The 21810-nt window shown below is 42.9% G+C and overlaps 1 protein-coding gene across 1 annotated transcript in view; it reads right to left on the reverse strand.

Moving 5' to 3' along the window:
* Positions 1-1415: 1415 nt before the first annotated feature.
* Positions 1416-21810, reverse strand: part of LOC119175662 (WD repeat-containing protein 11) — a 243095-nt gene continuing 222700 nt past the window's right edge. Inside the window, exons 23-25 of the mRNA XM_037426591.2 lie at positions 14013-14087; positions 13810-13948; positions 1416-1662 (exon numbers count right to left, since the gene is read on the reverse strand). Of these exons, the coding sequence (XP_037282488.2) occupies positions 1487-1662; positions 13810-13948; positions 14013-14087 (390 nt within the window). The 3' untranslated portion in view covers positions 1416-1486. The remainder of the gene's footprint in view (positions 1663-13809; positions 13949-14012; positions 14088-21810) is intronic.

Genomic DNA, 21810 nt, shown 5'->3' on the forward strand with positions numbered 1-21810 from the left:
CATCCGCTGCAGTGACCTGGAATAAATTGAAACTCGATCACCTAGCTCACTTGCTTTTCCTTGAACACAGCTTTTTTTGCTGCTGTTATTACAAGGCATCGCGCGCGAGACCACGGCAGTGAATGCGCAAGTTAGTTCAGCTTTTTTGACGGCACATGGAGTAGATTCATGCAAAACTTGAATTTATGTTGAAGTAGCTATCAGCGTTACCTCACGTACTCACCTTGTGTCAAAGTATTCCGTTCTGCTATTTTCATTATTAAACCTGCTCTTATAAGATAGTGGGATAACTGCTGCTGATAAAGATGATTATTTTTGCGTGTCATACACTGAATGTCATTCACGAAGTGCATGTGAATGAATATTCTACATGCTTAGATTTATTATTTGTTAGATAATAAATCGATGTGTTCAATGTGAAGTTTAGCCGTTATTCCCGGCACACGACACCGTTATACGAGTGGAAGAACTTCAATCAGTCCACAAAAGACGTGAGTAAACCCTACCTCGAATATTTATAGATGCAACAGTGAGGACATATGGGTGAACGAACAGGTATGTCAATGTTTCTCGATTGTTTTGTCACCTGCACGATGGCTGACAGGAAATGGCAGAAATGTGAATGAGCTTTCGCGGCAGCTCTTTTCAGTCCCTGCATTATTTGAATCCCTAGCTGTTGACAAAACATGCTACAAAGAGAATTATATGAGCTTGTTTTATATTTCCAGATGTAAGAAATTACAAAAACCATACTGTTGGCTTGACCTTATAAAGACACTTTATGGACAACTTTTAGCATCACACAATAGCAGGGCTATCCAACGGTCGGATAGTTGTCTACGGCTAGTCGTTCAAGATGTTCTTTAGACGTAAAATAACTTTGTGTTTCATGGGGATCGCCTCCTCATTCCCGGGGTTGTGACACCATTGTTGTTATGGCCATGGAAGTTGTATTGTGACTTGACCAAGCAAAGTGTGCATGCATGTAGGATGTTTTTTGTTGGTTGAGTCAGTCAGTCAGTATGACGAATTTAATTATTAAAGTCCCGAGGAGGAGCTCAGAATATACTTTTCTGTCATCAACTCTTGGCTCTGACGCGACCTGTGAAAAGCATCAGTTTTATGCATGCCTTATCGAATCTTCCAGCATTATTTCTGGTGCAGACGTAAGGCCTAGAAAAAGCTTGCACACTCCTGACCTCTGCATTACCTTACCAGTCTAAACTGCAGATGTTTCTAAACATGGTGGCCCGGCGTTCGACGAGCGGTGATAACAGTGTTTGTGGGTGAACTACGATCACACAAAAAAAAATAAACAAATTAGGGCGCAGCCTGACACTAGAACATCTTAACAACCGCACTGCATTGAGACACTAACAAAACAGAGATGCCAAGTTGTATGGGAGACAAAGAAACACCTTGTATATATGCTTTATTTATTCATCAACTTTCTGAACTGCAGTGAGAGAAGACAACGCTATCATATTTATTGTGCTTGTTCAGAAAGGGCAAGACCTTCTTCATCGAGCAGCATTTCCACTTCTCTGCGCAGGTCTGCCGCTGCTTCTCCAGCTAGAGAGCAGTAGCGCAAGCTGGCTCTTTTGTTTCCCAAGGAGTGTAGATACCTAGCGTAATCCAGCCACACAGTTTGAAAGAGGCTCGCTGAACATACATTAAGGAAGACAGAGGACATCAGGTTTTCAGCTGCCAGGAAAAAAAAAATGTGAATAGCTGCACTTCACTGTAGATTTACCATAGGAATTCTGCGATTGCAATAATAAACACTGAAACATCCTTGTCATTTCACTTTCTTTTAGAACCTTTTCTCCAGTGGATGCTTCATACTCTTAATCAGACAAGAGGAAATATACTTTATACTTCGCTATAAAATTGCAGGAAAAATTTAGAGCATCACATCTCTTTTCTGCGCAGCACCTCCGATTGGCTTACTCGCTTCACATGCCCTCTCATTGCCTGCCATATCTTTTACAAGCACTTCGGGTGCACGCATGTTGTTAAACGCTTAGCGTAGCCGGATATTTAGCTGCATAGAGTTTTCTAATAATACACTATTGGATAATCTGTCACTAGTGTCTGTGAGAGCTGCAAGCCTGCAATGCATGGTGCTTAAGCCAGCACAGGAATGGATGAAGGATGGATGCTATGAGCATCCTTTGTACTACGGGGGCATGACGTGTGTCACGAGGTCCCAGAAAAACTAATAAAATATATATACTAAAAAACGTCACCCCTTACCCCTTCATCTCTACCCCTTAACGACAAAATGTCTAAGTTTTTTTTTTCCTTTATTGTCTCTTGTCTCTAGCTTTCTGCCCCCAATACTCCAGCCACCTCTCATGAAAAATTCTATGGGAGGACAGTCCTAAGTAGGGGCGTCGTGCTGCGAGAAGCGGGGGACAGAGCACTGAGAGCAGGGCCACCCGATCTCGCCTTTCTCACTTCTATTTTAGTCACTAACTTTGGCTAAACCACAAATTGTAACCTGTAAGTTCATCAACGTAGACCCTGCCTAATCCTGACACAAGGCATTAGAAACCATATCTGCACATGAAAAATAAAAAGAAATAAATCAACACCTACAAAGCTGCTTTACAAAGTTGACTATGTTGACAATTTTAAGCCTCTCTGTGATTTATTAGCCATACATATTCACTGGTGATACTCAAAATCTACATGATACGCAGTGTAAAATTGATTGTATGTTGTCACAGAATTCACAAACTTAATATTTTATGCGTAAGCAGTGATCACAATTTATGCAACATCACTTTGCGTCGCTAACTTCAAATTTATGAAAACGTCAGGAAACACTGTGGCAATAAAGTGAAGATAGTTAAAGTTTCTTCTGCAGATGAGCCACCAAGCGTACCCAGCAGGCTCGTGTCTATGGTCGGCATAAGAGCGATTTTATGTTTACTTAAAAAAAATTTTCTCTACCAGTTGTACGGCATTTCCAAAATCGTCGTTGTCATTCCGAAAGCTAAGCAGTGAAATTGACAGTTATAGAAACAATATACAACCGCAACACGTGGTTTATTTTGTTTTGTTCTTAGAAGAGAAATAACTGTGTTGTATATCATCGCGCCACTTGTCAGACGGGGTATTTGACCGCGCGAAAAATTGTCTTCCTGAGGCAGTTATTCCAAACACAAAGTGTCAGACTCTTTTTTTTTTTCACGAATCGGCTTTCATATCGCACAGCGTGCACGATACATCCCGCTGTATTACGCAAGTTTTACACTCACGACAAGGAATCCGCCACGTATACAATTTTCATCTAAAATTCAGTGAATGTGCAGGTTGCACGAGGTCGGTGCACAGAACAAATTAAAAGTCTCATGCCGTTTACCTCTTTACGAAGTAAGGAGCTTCTCGTCGGTGTTAATACAGCCACATTAACTACATTGACCACAGTTTTGAGCCGAGCTACGGGGCTAATCGTTTTGACCAAACCCAGCATTCTAAAATATATTAATAAAACAAAGCGAAAACAATACGAGTGGCTACACGAGTGGTGCTTAGATGTTTTGTAACGGACAGGGCTGTACTTCACCCCTTATGTTTGATCGTCAATCTAACCATGTCCGATTGTCATTTGGCCGAGTGGAACACTAGGCAATCCAGGTATATTGCGGCACTTGTCGATACAGAACTTGTCACGTAACACAAGCGATGTGTACCATGAAGCAACCACAAACGCTGCGTGTTTGGTGATGCGTGCCGCATACTATTCAGATGGCAGTTTCCTTTTTTATAGCGTTAGCAATCATATGGACACTATTGGCTGGTTTTTGCCACCGGCGTCCCCATCACGCACCGTATATGTATACGTATTTATATATATGAAAACGCAAGAAAGAAAAATAATCCAGAAAAAGACTACGGCATATGGAATCAAAGGCCTGACTTTTCGTTCGTGAGTGCGCAGCATTAGCCACTGAGCCATGAAAGAGCACCTCCTTGAACGCTGAAAGAGCAAGCTATTTATATCTATTACAGGGGAAATAGAGTGTTTTCAGCATTACCAGTGAGATGCTGCAATGAGCCCTTTTTTTTTGTCATTTTGAGCATCAGAAACGCACTGCACGTTTCGATCTGCATGGCGTTCTCAACGATACATTCCAAGTTGTAGCTACCGCACTTATTGCTCCCCTCTAGCGGCGAAACCGCAACTTTTTTTTCTGCATTTCTTAGAACAACCAAAGAGGCACGGTGGCTTCCTGTTGACCCTTCACTCGCTGACATCGCCATAAAAGAGAAAGAAAACCGCAGTTCGATCTAAAACATGCTAAATTGTAAGGCAACGCCGCTCATCCAAGCACCAGCCAGTACGCTCCGCACTGCCGGCACGCTCCAGAAAGGAAGAAAACGCTTGTTACCAGTCCTGTCCTCCTCGCCCGATTGAACAGTCTATAACCTCCCACTGAATTGGAAATGTCAAGTCAAGATGAACGACAACCAAAGTTTATGCTGGGCCATATTTATGCTCTAATGAACTTTTTTTTATGTAGATAATGAGCTAAGAGATCCGCATGTGCTGGAAACGCACTATACCATGATGTTTACGGGCTGTATAGTATGAGGATGCTGGCGAAGGAAAAAAAGAAAGAGATCGATAATTGTCTTGGGCGAGATAACGCTAGGGGCCCAAGCTCGCCCTGCTGGTGACGCATCAATCGTAGCCAGGTCAAAGTAAATTAAAGGTTGTCATATTATATGGTGCGCGCGGGTTGAAATGTGCAAAAACAAAACAGTACGCCGTGCGGTGGCGACTTGTGTGACCTTTTGAATGTGTGCGCCGTGCGGGGCGAATCGCGAATCGCGTATGTGCCGTGCGGAGGCGACTTGTGTGGCCTTTTGAATGTGTGCGCCGTGCGGGGGCAAATCGTGTATGTGCCATGTGATGGCGAAGAGGACAGCGATCGTGTGCACGGCGTGTCTCGAGACAGCGTGGGCCGTGCAGGAGAGTCGGAATTGCAAGGCTGGGCTCTCCTTCGCTGGGCGTCTGGTCCATGGGAGAACCCGGAGCCCTACCTCCTGCTGCCTCGACTTAGAGCGCTCCCGCCTGTTCCACTACGAGGAGATCGGGCCAGGGAACGTGCACGAGGCCGGGCCAAGGTCTCGACGCTGTGGGCAGATGGGCACACTCAGGGTTCGGCCTACGAGCACGCACAGGCCGAGAGCGTCCACCGTGGAGCGGGTCCCTTGGGCGCAGAGTCCACAGAGTAGACCTTCTTGAACTTCACGCGGGCAAACCAAACACCGAGCTACAACATCGGACAGATGGTTTACGCACCGCGCCTTCAACTCGGCAACTTCATCGGCTCCGACAACAAACTGTACGCTACTGCTTGACTATTTCGCGTAACAGCCCTCATGTCAAATTTAACTGTTTTTCCCTATTCGTTGAGTCCTGTCGTGTCTGTAAAGGTGTCTTACGCGTGTTCGTCCACCTGCGTGCTACGTTCTTTCTGGAGCGAATCCTGAACCCACGATAACATCACAAAGGTGCCTTTCTTATCGCCCATCTCCATGTTTTCTGTGGAAGTATACATGACATAAGAATTCGCCTCGGTAAAACAACAGATCACTCTATAGCAAACGGCTGATCACCGACTATCCCACGATTGAAAGGGCACCAGTTACTAGAAATCGGCGCATGCAAATACACTTTGTTTTAAAAGACGCACTTTCGTGCTCTGGGCATTGCCAAATTTATAAACTGGCACCATCGAATAAGTATAATGCTTTGCCCGTATCCTAGAGCACAAGAACATAGAAGAATTGAACACTGTGAGACAGGATTTGTCAGGATTGCAATGGCACCCCCCACAAATATGATATCCAATAAACTTCTTTCAATGTTAAATACCTTTCAGGTTTAAAAAACAAGCCACATATAAATTGTGCCTACCCTACTACAAAAAACTTCTGGCAGTGGCGGTCACATCAATGTTCGGGAAGAGCAGCGATATAGAAAGGGTGCGTACTCATCCGAGTATTCAAGTCAGATCGACATCTTTTGTGGTTTGACGTAAACAGAGGCCCCCTGGTGACATTGCAGAGGTCAAGGAAGTATTGCCGGCATCAGAGAGTATTTGCAGGGCCCGCACAATACCCTGCCTGGTACCCGACTAAGACTATTGTTCGTCACCTCTCTTGCTCTTATAGTTAGCTGCTCTCACTGTGGTTTAGGCTGCTTATGCCAGGAATGCTTTTCTTTTTTCTGAAAGAGACGCGCTCAAAGCACCCACATCGTTTCCTTCTTCACCGCCCGTGGGTCATTCTATTTGAAAATAGCGTGTTTAGCGCCACTGAAGCTTGAGTGCTTGTAATCTCAGGCACTGCCCTGCTGTGGGACACTAGTTTCTGACACAAAATCATTCAGAATTAACGATGCTAACATTAATTATATGATTCATTAGGGAATTTGATTCAACTTCGCCATTACCAGATGTAAAGCTACAGATTACTGTAAAAAGTTGCAAACAAAACTATCACTTCCAGGGTCCTTTAAAACAGAAATATTCGTTCTTTTTACTATCTCTCCCTGCTCTATTTGAAAGTTTCCTTGGTGCGAACTTCCCACCATCCTCAATAATAATTATTAAGCATTTACATTTTACAGGCACAACAGAAATAAATTCACTGGCATGACACAATATGTGCTGTTTACCCATAATGAGGCAATTTTCCTATCAAGTAAAAAAATGGAGGGCTAGCTCACTCAATCTGTTCCTTTCTTTCTTATGTGGTACGCCTCAATTAATTCTTGTGATAGCTTCTCATGTCTGAAGAGCATGGTTGTACTATATAAAACGGCAAACACAAAAAGTACAAGGCAATGCGCGAATGTGCGAAATTTGCAATATAACATTTGTCCTTGGTTTCTTAGTATCTGAATTTCCCTTGACGATTGGCTTTGTCATAGTTTTCCACATTAGTTGTGCATATTAAAATTTTGTAGTCCTCTTGATAATCTGTTTTTTTTTTCACCTAGAGCTGGGTTCAGTCATTTTTGTACGTGTTATACCCCTGTCAAACTGAATGTGTTAATGTCATCAAGTTCAAATGTCATTCCAAGCATCAAATGTCATTCGATCCGTGGTGGTGCTACACAGGACAAAGTAATGACATCCATTCATGATATCAATGTCGATAACTCAGAAAAAAAAATGGCTGGAAAAGTTGCAGAAGGATGAAATGCTCTTTAGGAGTTATTCTAGCCGCAACATCAAACTTTTTGAGAACCTTATCTCTGGAATTGACTGGAGCACGGTTATAGAAGAAAGAGATCCTAATAAATTATACAACATATTTTTAAAACACTTGACATCTTTATATGACGCGTGCTTCCCTCTTAAGCCCTGCAAAAAACACAGAAAATGCAGAAAACCATGGGTGACAGTGTAAAATATACAACAGAATTAAAGTCAAAAACAACCTTTTTCAAGTTTTCCTATCTTCCAGAGACGAAAACGATTTACATAATTTCAAAAAATTTCGTAATACACTGAACAAAGATTTGAAGATAGCCAAGACGGAATACTACATTAGTAAATTTACCACTCATGCAGGAGGCGCCCGCCTGCTGTGGGACACAATAAATCAGCTCATTAACAAAAAAGGAGATATCCAGACGAATAAAATTTGATAAACTAGGCATGAGTAAATTAGAAATCGCTGACACCTTTAACAAATACTTTTTAACAGTTGGTGAGTTTACAACAGACAGCACGGAAACGTGTTGCGAGAACTATATAGCATCAAATTACCCGTCTAGTGTATTCCTGTTTTCTACTGATCAACAAGAAGTGGTAAAGCTAATCACGTCATTAAAGGATAACTGTGCTCGCAGCCCAGATGACATTAAGCCAAAGCCGTTAAAGGCTATAAGTCACATTATCGCTACACCACTAACGCACATTTATAACTTGACGCTATCTTCAGGTGTTTTTCCCGATCAAATGAAACTTGCGAAAGTAACTGCCATCCATAAAGGTGGGTCATTTGATGAGCTTAACAATTACAGACCTATATCTGTACTCTCTCTGTTCACGAAAATGGCTGAACGAGTTATATATAAGAGGATTACGGGCTTTCTAAACGCAAACAATATGATAGCAAAAGACCAGTATGGATTTTGCAAAAACAAGTCTGCTGAGTCGGCTCTACTCAGCATCAAAGAATACATTCTAGACAACATTGAAAACAAAATATTTACACTAGGAATATTTCTGGAATTTAGAAAGGCATTCGACAGTATACAACACGATCTACTTTTACGAAAACTACCGTATTATGGCATTCGGGGTACCACAGCTCAATTAATACAAAGTTATCTCGCGTCTAGAAAACAATATAGCATTGTAAATAATACACACTCTCAAGTTGAACACATTAAGTATGGTGTCCCCCAGGGATCGATTCTTGGACCTATTCTATTCCTGCTGTTCATTAATGATATCGTAAATATCGAGGGACACAAGAAAATAATATTGTACGCTGATGACACAAATGTATTTTTTGCAGGTTCAAACGTATGTGAACTATATAAAGAAGCCAACATTTGAATGGAGAAACTAAATTTATGGTTAAACGCAAATAAACTTCAATTGAATATCGCCAAAACAAAGTACATGTTTTTCAAGCCTAAAGGAGTAGCTCATACACCATGCACTCCAATTTACTTCCAGAGCACCGAGATTCAGTGCACAACAACAATAAAATTTCTAGGAGTTCTATTCCAAGAACAACTTTCTTGGTCTCCTCACATTGACGCGATAAAAAAAGATTTTTCCAGGAGAATCGGCATTTTAAATAGACTGAGATACTACGTCTCATCAAATGTCAAGCTGTAAATTTACTACGCACTAGTACATTCACGACTAACAAACTGCTCCTTGGTGTGGCTAACAACGACCACCACAAACCTTAATTCTCTGTTGATATTACAAAAGCGTGCTATACGTGCTATATCTAACACTCCCCTTTACGAAAGTGCTCGACCATATTTTAAAATGTACAAAGTATTGCCTATAAAACTGTTATACAGACATAAGCTATGTCTAGAGATATTACACCAGTATAAACTAAATACATCACTATTCTTGGACACATATTATGTGAAACAAACACCATACGAGCTGAGAAAGAGCCCAATATACAAATATAGATCACGCACGAACTACAGTGACCAACGATTAGCGTCACAAATTCCAAATATTCTAAACAAACACCCAACTATATTACATTTACTGGAAGACGGAATTTCAGCTAGATCATTAAAAAAAAAATAACGAAAGAGTTCCTAGTGGATGAAAGCGATGCTTTTCTTGATTTTTGAAATTTGTAGTTAATGATGTTTTTGTATTCGTTGCACCTTGTTCATTATTGTCCCTTTGCCTGTTGTTTATTATACTCTAATTTGTCTTGTAGAGCAACTCGATTTCCTAGTCAAGATGTCTCTTGTTAATTTATTTGATAGAAAACATGCATTTGTTTGTATTTGCCACCACTCGAATAAGGACTGTTTATATTTCTATTCTTTTATTCACACTTCTGGCAGTTCCTGTTCAACTATGGTACCCGTGTAAGATAACACGTGATGTTGTGATTTTCTGAGTACTGTACTTGCGGTATGTTTCTGCTTTGCTGCCAGTGTGGCACGACCAAGTCAGGCTTTTACTTAGCCTTTAGTCGTGTCCCCCAAGGCAATCTTGTTCAATTTTGCCTTGAATAAAGCAAACCAAACCAGACCAAAAAGGTGACTGTTGAGCGGTAAAGAGCTATGTTATTTATTTTAAAAGATGGAAAGTCACTTCGTTCAATAAATGTGCACAGAAATTTTATATAGCAGAATATACGGCTACCATAAGCCAAGACAATCTGCTTAGCCAGTAGCCATGGCTGATATAATGAATACAACTAGCATGACGTGCGTGGCTTATTTAGGTTTCCTAAAATGCGAAGAAGCAGATGCGCACATGGTACAGTTGGCAGTGCAACAGCACACTTATTTCCGCATTTGTTCGCTTTAAAACACGGTCTTGTGCACGTCCATGTGGGTAAACAGTTCGCAACGGAACTGTCGTAGCCTTACAAAAGCAAACTTCTCGCCTGGGTTCGTTCCCGCTCGTGCAGCTGATGCCATCACTGCAGGTACATGCATACACATGCGCAGGGACGACTGCCATGGCTACCATCATGGCTGACAGTGCCGGCAGCCAGACACCACTGAGATGGAGAGCAAGGACATTTTATGACACAATTCCGCACACCTGTTTTGGTTGAAATGATAGATGCCCTAAAAAACAACATCAATAGCCTGTTTGCTTGAATGCGGGTCATTGCTGAATGCCACCTTTTAAGTAGTCTCTGGGTAGAAGGTATTGCTTCTGTTCGACTGCGACAGTGAATGCGTTTCTGGAATTCATTCGATCGCTTAAATCATATGATTCTAATGACATTACATATCTTTGTGTAGTAGCTGCATAATGTCATTAGATACGAATATCAGTACATTCATCATCATCATCATCAGGCAGCTGACTACGTCCACTGCAGGACAAAGGCCTCTCCCATGTTCCGCCAGTTAACTCGGTCCTGTGCTTGCTTCTGCCAATTTATACTCGCAAACTTCTTAGTATCATCTGCCCACCTAACCTTCTGTCTCCCCCTAACCCGCTTGCCTTCTCTGGGAATCCAGCTAGTTACCCTTAATGACCAGCGGTTATCCTGTCTACGCGCTACATGTGCGGTCCATGCCCATTTCCTCTTCTTGATTTCAGCTATGATATCCTTAACCCCATTTTTTCTCAAATCACTCTGCTCTCTTCTTGTCTCTTAAGGTTACACCTACGATTTTTCTTTCCATTGCTCGCTGCATCGTCCTCAATTTATGCTGAAACCCTCCTTGTAAGTCTCCAGGTTTCTGCTCCGTAGCTAAGTACCGGCAAGATACAGCTGTTATATACATTTCTCTTGAGGGATAGTGGCAATCTACCTGTCATAATTTAAGAGTGCTTGCCAAATGTGCTCCACCCCATTCTTATTCTTCTAGTTACTTCAATCTCGTGGTTTGGCTCCGCGGTTATTACCTGTTTTAAGTAGACAGTCTTTTACAGCTTCAAGTGCAATATTACCTATCTCGAAGTGCTGTTCTGTTCCCAGGTAGTTCTACATTACTTTTGTTTCCTGCAGAATAATTTTAAGACCTACTTTTCTGCTCTCTTTGTCTAACTCTGTAATCATGAGTTGCAATTTGTCCCCTGAGTTATTCAGCAATGCAATGTCATCGGCGAAGCGCAGGTTACTAAGGTACTCTCCAATAACTCTTATCCCTAACTGTTCCCATTCTAGGCGTCTGAAAACCTAGCTCCTGTAAGCACATGGTAAATAGCATTGGGGAGATTGTGTCCCCCTGCCTTACACCCTTCTTGATTGATATTCTGTTGCTTTCTTTATGAAGCATTATGGTAGCAGTTGATCCCCTGTAGATTTCTTCCAGGATGTTTATATATGCTTCATCGACGCCCTGATTCCGCAGTGTCTGCATGACTGCTAATATTTCGACTGAATCAAACGCCTTCTCGTAACCAATGAAGGCTATGTATAGTGGTTGGCTATATTCTGAGCATTTCTCTATTACCTGATTGATAGTATGAATGCGGTCAATGGTTGAGTAGCCTGTTCTAAACCCTGCTTGTTACTTTGGCTGATTGAATTCTAATGTTTTCTTAACTCTGTTAGCAATTACCTTTGTAAATAGCTCGTATACTATGAACAGCAAGCTGATCGGCCTGTAATTCTTCAAGTCCTTGTGATTTTCTTTCTTATATATTAAGATGATGTTAGCATTCCTCCAAGCCTCTGGTACTCTTCCCGTCAAGAGACACCTCGTAAACAGGGTTGCTAGTTTTTCTAACACGATCTGTCCTCCATCTTTCAGCAGATCTGATGTTACCCGATCCTCACGAGCAGCTTTTTCTCTTTGCATGCCCTGCAAGGCTTTTCTGACTTCTTCTATCATTACTGGTGATGTGTCATCTGGGTTACTCCTAGTTCTTATAGTATTAAGGTTGTGGTGGTCCTGGCTACTGTACAGATCTCTGTAAAAATTCTCTGCTATTTTAACTATCGTATCCATATTGGCAGTTATTTTGCCTTCTTTGTCTCTTGGTGCATACAACCGATTTTTGTCTATCCCAAGTTTCGTCTTCACTGCTTTAACGCTTCCTCCGTTTTTCAGAGCTAGTTCAATTCTCTCCAGGTTATACTTTTTTACATCGGATACCTTACGCTTATTAATCAACTTCGAAAGCTCTGCCAGTTCTATTTTGTCTGTTGTACTTGGGACTTTCATGCTTTAACACTTCTTAACGAGATTTTTCGTTTCCTGGGAAAGCTTGCCAGTGTCCCGCCTAACTACCGTGCCTCCAACTTCCACTGCACACTCCGTAATCATACTTGTCAGACTATTATTCATTGCATCTACGCTAAGGTTGCTTTATTATAAAAGCCGAGTACCTGTTCTGAAGCGAGACTCTGCATTCCTGTACTTTTCCTCCCAGTGCTAGCTCATTGATTGGCTTCTTGCGTGTCAGTTTCTGCTGTTTCTTCTTCAAGTCTAGGCGAATTCGAAACCGTACCATTTTATAGTCACTGCATCGTACCTTTCCAACCACTTCCACATCCTGCACGATGCCTGGGTGTGCACTCATTATAAAGTCTATTTCGTTCTTATTTTCGTCATTAGGGCTCCTCCATGTCCACTTACAGTTTCCTCGTTTTCGGTAGAAGGAATTCAATATCCGTAAATTATTGTGTTCTGCGAATTCTACTAGTAGCTCTCCTCTGGCATTTCTAGTACCGATACCATAATCTCCTACTGCCGAGTCTCCAGCCTGCTTCTTCCCTACCTTTGCATTAAAGTCTCCCATCAGTATAGTATACTGTGTTTTTACCTTACTCATTGCCAAATCCACGTCTTCATAGAAGCTTTCATCAGTACATTCATATGACATTAAAAGGTACATTGTGACAGAGGTATTATACATGTGTGTTTTGACCAAAAAGCTTCCGTTTGCAGTCAGTCCTCTTTTGAGTCCATTTTCTGTGCCTCTGCTTGTATTTTTTTGTGCTGCTATTCACAATAAACATTATACAGCTTTTTTTTAAATGATGAATTTTGGCAGACCTGAAGGATAGTGCCGTTTCAGAAAGATTACTTGATCAAAATTGCTACTACCAAGGAGTGGTGGCAATGCAAAATATACCTTGTGCATGCACAGTGCCACAAGATTGTATTGCTTTGACTGTAAGTGGTTTCAAAAGAAATGGACTTATTGCTCTTCTTTTGTTGACTCTGTAAAGCAGTGTTTCGATGTGCTTATAATGCTCATTTCAATAATAATTAAGTTATTTTAACCAGTTTGAGAAACCACCACTACAAAGTGATGGTTTGCGGACAATGGAACATCAGAAACTGTACTGCCCCCCTTGTCTATCAGTTAAGCTGGGAATGAGTCATCAGTTGGTCTATCAAGTTTTTGTGCTATGTTTAGATGTTTGGAATTATTATACATGAATAAAACACACTTAAAAGAGTGAGGTGCTACAAATATTATTGTAGCTGACTGCAGGGTACTCCTGGTGCTCCTATCGAATATAGTTTTATAAAGTAGATCAATGCTGGATGAGCATCAGCTGCCAACAATTTAGTCATGGCATTTTTATATCACTGCAAGAATTATAAAAATACACACAAGCAAAAAAAATAAAGGATACAGTGTTCCTGGAGCAGTGCACCATGCTCTAAACAGGCATCAAGGAAGAGGGCAGCCCTTTCAACCATTCGTGCAGCATGGAGTGTCTGGAGGCAACGAGTGAACTGGCCCACACTCAGCAACACCAGCACCGCTTTGCCCTGTTGCAAAATTATAGATGCCACGTTGACAAGCTGAAAGGGCCCTATCATTGACTCTTTTTACCTTCTGATTCAGCTGGATCAGATGTTCTGCCCACTTGCTAATCACCTCGCAGTTGGCGGTATCACTGAGAGTGCACTGCAAAAGAATATGGCATTGAACACACCTAATGACACTCATAAATTCTGCAGTTTACTTCTAGGAGAATGTTTTTTGTCACAAGTAAGTTACTTTCAATTGAGTGTTACTAATGTAAATGCAAGTAAAAAATTAGGGGTATGCGGATATTCCAAATTTCAAATATATTTTGAATAGGGCTTGCTATTCAATTCGATTCGCTCCAGAATTTTACTATTTGAATGATTTCGACTTCCTGAAGACGAATACAGCCAACGTCCGATTGGCAATGGCCCCTTCAGATTTTTAATATGCACCCCGCCATCATATTGCAGCAAAGCTGCCTTTCAGGCTCTACTACAATAACAAATCTTTTGACTCCAGAAAATGCTGGTTCCAACATAGATATGAAAATGTGGCAGAGGTGCGGGCTCAAATAATGCTCTTTTGGACCTGCAATTTGGGCAAAAAGTCTGAAAACCAAACACCACCAAAGATTTTTTGCATGCAACATTTTATATTTTCTTACATTTTGACATCAATGAGGCATATTCGCAACTCTGGGCTCGAAGATTCACACCCTTGTTTAGCACATTAATTGAAACAATAATAGTAATTAGGAGCTTAGATCTCAAACCCACGATATGATTACGAGAGATCTCGTAATGAACGGCTCTAAAAATTTTGACGCTCTGGTGTTCTTTAACATGCACTGAAATCGCATAGTACATGGGCCTCTACCATTTCATCTCCATCAAAATACGGCCAGGTCAGTGATTGAACCTACGACTTTGAGGTCAGCAGCCAAGCACCACTGCCACCGTAGCCACTGATCCATTATGGTGGACTGGCAATATCAGTTGAATTACAACAGAAGTTGAAAGATGATAATAATATAATAATAATTGCTAGGATTTAGCATCCCGAAACCACCATATAAATATGAGAGACAATGTAGTGGAGGGCTCTGGAACATTCAACCATCTGGGGTTCTTTAACGTGTACCTAAATCTACGCACACGGACCTAAAGCATTTTCACCTCTATCAAGCTGAAAGAGGAGGAGAGGCTGAAGAAATATCATCTTTGTCTATCATTTGTAAAGTGTTGTCGGCAACCCCTTTCTTGCACCAAATCCTGTATATATAAATACAATTTAGCCTCTGCTTAAGACAACAATGAAACACCACACCGCCACCACTTCATCAACTTAGCCAAAGGAAACGCTTTGATGTTGCCATCTCACAAGAATATGCTTAGAAATCCTCTCCGACTTTTATTGCGAAGTAATTATATGGACACTCGCGGCTGGATTTTGTCACCGGTATCGGCGTCGATGTCATGCATCGTATATGTATTTATATATATGAAAGCGCCAGAAAGAAAAAAAATCCAGAAAGAAAACTCGGGTGTGCAGAATCGAATGTGGGACCTCCGCCTCATGAATGCGAGGAGTTAATCACCGAGTCACCGAGGGGTACATCCTTCTACGTTCAAACAGCAAACTATTTATATCTACCATTTACCACCCTTGGCGGGCATCTCAAGGGGCAGGGGGTTTTCAGCACTATCAGGAAGATGGCACAATGAGTGCACGGCAGCTTTCCTCTCTCACGCGTACTTTGGCTGTGGAGAGGAGGAGAGTGGACAATCTTCCGCAAGCCCTTATATCCCGGTGGCGAGGATCATACGTCTTGGTTGGCGTTGGGCTTGCACTGAAACGATTCGGTTGTAGTTACGGGGTGCACTAAGGTCACTGAAATTATTGCACAGCCTCTGGGAAAAAGGCACGCTTTTCGGACACACCGAAGTAACAACTGAGACGCTCATTCGCGTTCATCTGTACCTGTGAGTATGTTTTGTGCGTTATTTGTGTGTGAGAAACGCAGGGCACGTTTCGATCTGCTTGCCATTCTGCGCATGACCTTCCAACTTCTTGCTATCGCGTTCATTTCTTCGCTTTTGTGGCAAAGCTGTGACTTTCTTCTTTACAATTTTGCTTTACACTCAAAATTTTGGTCAAGAATACACCCAAAATTTGTTCAAGAATATTGTTTTGCGAAGCAATATTCGTGATCATTCGAAAAGACATGCCTTTCCCACAAAGCCCACAATACACGCAAAAATACATCACCTCAAAAATCTGAACATGAGAATGTTCTTATTGTACAGAAAGCATTTGTTTCTACTGTTCACAGCAATCCCCAGTCTAAACTTTAGGATAATGAACCAATGGCTGCCAACAGAGTCATAGGTTTCTGATTAGCCTGGGGAAGAGAGCGGAGGTCAAGCTGGACCGCATTGAGAGTGGAGTGTGCAAAAAAAAAAACCTGGCTCTGTAGTCACTGCAATTTAGAATTCATTTGTGCAAGGTTCATTTTAATGCATATTACATGTCTAAAACAAGATGCAGGCACTAATTTAAGGGCCCCTAAATCACTGAGAGGTCAAAATTTAGTTGTGGTGTTGCAGTTGTGCAAGTCTACAATAAGCATGTAACGGAAAAAAATTTTCGTAACAATGCTGTAATAGTGGAGTTTGAGGATATGAGCAACCATCGCTTGTTCCACTTTGTCCTTCGCTGTGATCTGTTAATCGGCTCGTCCTGGCCAAGTCTTCCTCTCTACGATGCGAGGAGGAAGAGCAGCAAGCGTGCATATTTGTGAGTAGACAAACAGCTGTTAAGGATGACGGGCAGATGGCATGATGACATTACGGCGAGCATTGAGGAGATGAGATATGCCAAAAAGCCTGAAGAGTATTGTTTGTTGGAAAATGGTAGTACAGTCAATCCTGGATATATCGAACTCCAAGGGGATTGTAAAGTTCGATATATCGATGATTCGAAACATAAAATATGCCTACCTGAAGCTTACCTGAATACTCCGCACATCACTGAGAGCTTTCGGAGATTGCGACAAGCGGTTTGTAACTGACTTGTTCTCCAAAGCACGGAAAATACGAAACACAGCGCAACTACCATGGCCCTTTATTTGGCATGAAAAAAGTCCGTGAGCTTGGACTGCTTCTTCTTTTGCGCCATGAAGTTCATTAAACTGTCTTCAAGTTTGCTGACGCTGTCCAAATGCGAAAGCCCGGCGCCTTCCATTGCGCCGCAACAGCGGCGAATCACGCTGAACGCCGACGCAAGCTCAGCTGCAGTAGGCGGGTAGATATCTTCATCGGAGTCGCTTGTTGCCCCTTCTTCGGCGGCGGCAATTGCCATGTCCGCCACGATCTCGGCATCGTTAAGATCCGCCACAGCCTGTGCGTCATCGTCAGCACTTAAAAAATCCCGCGCTGTTGCTGCCAGCACCTAAAATTCACTGTCGAAGCACTCAACGCCGTCGTCTTCGGTATCCAAACACGCCTCGTCAGGAGTCGCCACACAGCCCGCTTTGCGGAAGCAATTTATGACTGTGGTTTGTTTCACGTCATTCCAAGCGCCTGTCAGAATCTGTGTAGCTCCAAGAAGGTCAACTTTGAGTTCGATTCCCAAACGAAAGTTCGTTAGGGGTCTCTGCACTAGTCCTCGCCAGTACCCAACCTTGAAGGCTTTGATAATGCCTTGGTCGAGAGGCTGCAGCTTCGCCGTAGTGTAGGCCGGCAAAAATTTCACGGTGATGTTTTTCAGTGGAATGGTGACGTTGTGGGCCGAACAATTGTCGACAAGGAGACAGATTTGGTGGCCGGACTTCTCTAGCTCGGTATCCCATGCCCGGAGCCACTCCGTGAACAGATCGCGTGTCATCCACGCTTTTTTCCTGGATGCGTAGCGCACCGAGAGACCTCTTGCATTCTTGAAGCAGCGTGGCGATCTGCTCTTGCCGATAACGAACGGCTGAAGTTTGCACGAGCCGTCCATATTTGCAGCGAGCAAAATGTAGATGCGCACCTTGCTCATTTTTTCGCCATGACATTTGCCGCCCTTGAAGTCCAACGTCTTGCTTGGCAGCATCTGCCAAAACAGGACAGTTTTGTCGGCATTAAATATTTGCGACGGCGAAAAGCTATTGCAAATGTCTGGCCATTAATCGGACAGCCACTTCTCAATGCTGTTGCTGTTGCTGCGGCTGGTTGCCCTGCTTTCACCCGAGAGGGTCTTCCCGACGATGCCGTAGCGATTTTTAAAGCGTTGCTTCCATCCTGTGCCACCAGTGAAGTTGTCTTCACCTAGCGCAGTTGCAAACCACTTTGCCTTTTCCATGAGCATTGGGCCGTCAACAGGAATGTTTTTTGCCCAAGACTCCAAGAATCAGGTGTACAGGGCTTTCTCAACCTTATCGTATTCCGGTGCACGCACACGACACGCTCCAGAACGGCCGCACTGCGCTGCCTTCGCCTTCACATCTGCTTTGTGGCGCAGTATTGTGCTTAAGGCGCTCTGAAAAATTCCGAATTCCTTGGCAACTGACGACTTCTTTTCGCCAGCTTCCACCCGTTCAATGATATCTGCCTTCGTTGAGAAATATAACTTCTTACGTTTTTTTGCGTCCATAGCTCCGAAATGCGTGACCTGGCGCCGCAAAAACAAAACGAACACGCACCACACTTCACGAGTTTGCCGACGGAGCAACCACTGCCACTGGCCAAGCGGCGAGAGCGGACCACTCCGCCTCTCAAGCAAACAGGCTCAAGTGCGCAGAAACTGGATTTTCCTTCCTCCTCAACTGTCTCTCGCCCGCATTCTTTATCACGCGGCTGAGGCGTCCAAGGTCACTCTAGCGACGCGACGGAGCCTCTCTCTCACCGAGCGTGGGAGCGCGCACGAGAACTCGTCGCCGGAACCTTCCCAGGAGGAGCGGCGAAGCGCACTTGCAGGGGCGCTTGACGCGCGGGAGTGTTTGAAATATCGCATGTGGCGGTGACTGGGACTTCGATACACGCCTACAACACACGCGCTATACTTTTGCATGGGATTTCCAAGGGGATGTTTAGACTGTTCAATATATACAATAATTCGATATATCCAGGTTCGGCATATCCGGGATCGACTGTATATGCCTATGGCTCGTAGCACTGCTGCAACTGCTGCATTTGGTATTGCTGGTAGTGACGGGATTCTGAACTTTATGCATAAAATGTTTAAAAATTATTGAAGGTGGTCTGTGGGCCTTTAAGGATGCTGAGGCATGAGGTTTGGAGGATGCGAGGCCTCCTCCTGACTTTTCTACAACTGGCACCTCTGCTTGCCATGTTGACATACTTTAGCAGAGTATTATGAGTGATCAGCTTCACTCTGTATGCTGATGCCGAAGCTCTCGTGAGTTCTGTGCAGTAATGAACATAGAAATTTGCCCACAAAGTGTGTAAAATAAATAAAAATTTAGAAGCCCTTGTTCCATAGAAAAAATGGTGGCAAGTGAAGCTTTGTATCTGTATGCCTCAGGTACTATTTTTCTTTCTTTCTATTCATCACCATTGAGCAATACTCCCTCCTAACTCTTCGCTTCCTTTGTGCCGGGAATTGAATCTTTATCCACGTCCTTTGCCAGTGGAATACTTCAGCTGCTACAGAAGCCATGTATGGAGACATGGTGCACTAATGACACTGGCCACATCATCATTGCACCTCCAAGGAACCCCATTTCGGTGACATTCGACATATTTATGCCACCTGCACGATGGCCTCAGAGCCAAGCTTATTCGTGAGCTGTTTACGTTGGAACTGTAGTGCTGATCAACAAATTCTGAAAGCAAGATAGTGCAGGAACATTGCAATATACAGCATTAATGCGGAGTATGAACAGGATCAGGTGTGCAATAATATTCAGATCATAAAAATATTGACTTCTAAAGTTGTATACATGAATTCCTAGTCAACTACATTTCATAAAATATGTGGCACTTTTCGTGCTATGAATGTAAGCCTCTTCAATTCGTCTGTACTTAGATGTGTGCAGAAGCCCACCTGTAAATCTGATATCCAAAAAGATGTGCACAAATAAGCTGCTGATGCTTTAAAACATCTGATTTTTGGAGAGATCATGCCAGACTGTCTTCTGAATGATTCTATAGCAGTAGTAGCGAATACGCAAAAAGGCTACACACTAGAAGAACAACTGCCGTTGCACTGAGTCAATCCGTGCAGTCAATGTGTGTATTTGCTAGTATTACAGAAGCATGCAATAAGTACCGTATTTACTCGCATAATCCTCGCACTTTTTCTGGCGGAAAACCGATGCAAAGTTGGAGTGGTGCGAGAATTACGCAGGGAAAACTTTCCACAAAAACGTACAGAGCAAAAAGGAAAACGAAGTGACCACAAATCAGGATTCTTACACCAGCAACTAACAGCAAGCTTTTAGAAGTACTAATTAAAACTTACCTAAACAATAAAAGCACAGGTTTAACACAAGGCAAGATTTAATTGAGGCACAAAAAGTGTAAACAAATAGCCGAGAATTAGAGTAGGGGGTTTTAGAATAGCGCACCGCGAGCCCTTGCGGTGTGGTCACTGCAACTGCGCACGCGTCGTAACGCGAGTGGCCGCCTGCGTTTGCGGCCCGCACACAGAAAATCCGAAATAGCGTGCGACGATTGTGACCCGTAAAGTGCTGTGAGTAGCTTCCGTGCATTTGGGTTTGCAGTCGGGGTGAAAGTCTCTAGACTTTTCTCTAGGGGGAGCGAACGCTATTCTAAAGCTCATATAGCGCCAGCCATGCCCCTAGCCCCTGCAAACGTTATTCTATATCATACGCAAAGCTTGTGGGCGTAGCGGTAGCGTTCATCTTTCAACAGGAGCCCTCAAAAGGTAAGCGTAGGACGTCAGTATTGGGTCGATGGCTATTTAACAGAATTGTGTGCAGTTTCCTTCTGAAGAAATAAAGTTTACCATCAATCCCAGTTTAAGGCACACGGCAGGCCCAACGCGTCTTGTAGCTTTCAGCTGCCGTAACCAGTAGCGAACACAAAACTTGTAGACTCCGAAGGGCCTACCAGCGGCCCTGTTGCCGTTGCTTAGTGCATGATCTATCGCTTTTAACTTGAAAGCAGCCGTGAAGCTTCAGTATTGCCCCATAACTTGACACGATTACCAACACAACATACAAAACACGCCACAACGCGCACTTGCCACTTTGCCTTGGCTTGGAGTGGATTGAATCTCCGGGCCATAATAGTACGCTTGATGCTTAAGAGATGGCACCAGATGGTGCATGATATCATCAGTGGCTGGAACAAGCACACGACATTATTGCGTGCTTTCAGGGGTGCGATAATTACTAGCGATAATTACTAGAGGAAAAAAAGAAATCGTATTTTTGTTGGACGATGTGGGGATTGCGAGAACTATCTGTCATCCAAATGGGCAGTTTATCCAATCAAGAGTGCCAAGTCGCACAGCGTCCCAACACTAAGCACTCGACATGGTCCTGCCGAAATCACATAACACTAGTCACGTGACGTAAACATGTCACGTTGATCACGTGGCATTCAATCATGAAATACTAGTCGTCTGACATGTTTCTGACTAAATCACTTAACAGTACTGATCACATGACGTGAAATCCCATAGCACTAGTCATGTACATCTCCCCGCCAGGCTTACATAACACTAATCACGTGACATGCTCTCGCCAAAGTCACATACCCTTACTCACATGCCTAGATGGTTCTAGCCTTGCATCACTAGTGAATGCTGCACAATTTTATTTCATTTTTTTCGATATGGGAATTCTACAACCCATATTTTTAGCATATACAAATAACTTTCAATGCTTCTGAGCAAAATATGACTGCACCAC

The sequence above is a fragment of the Rhipicephalus microplus genome, chromosome X (genome assembly GCF_043290135.1).
Source record: "Rhipicephalus microplus isolate Deutch F79 chromosome X, USDA_Rmic, whole genome shotgun sequence".
NCBI classification, from domain to species: Eukaryota; Metazoa; Arthropoda; class Arachnida; order Ixodida; family Ixodidae; genus Rhipicephalus; species Rhipicephalus microplus.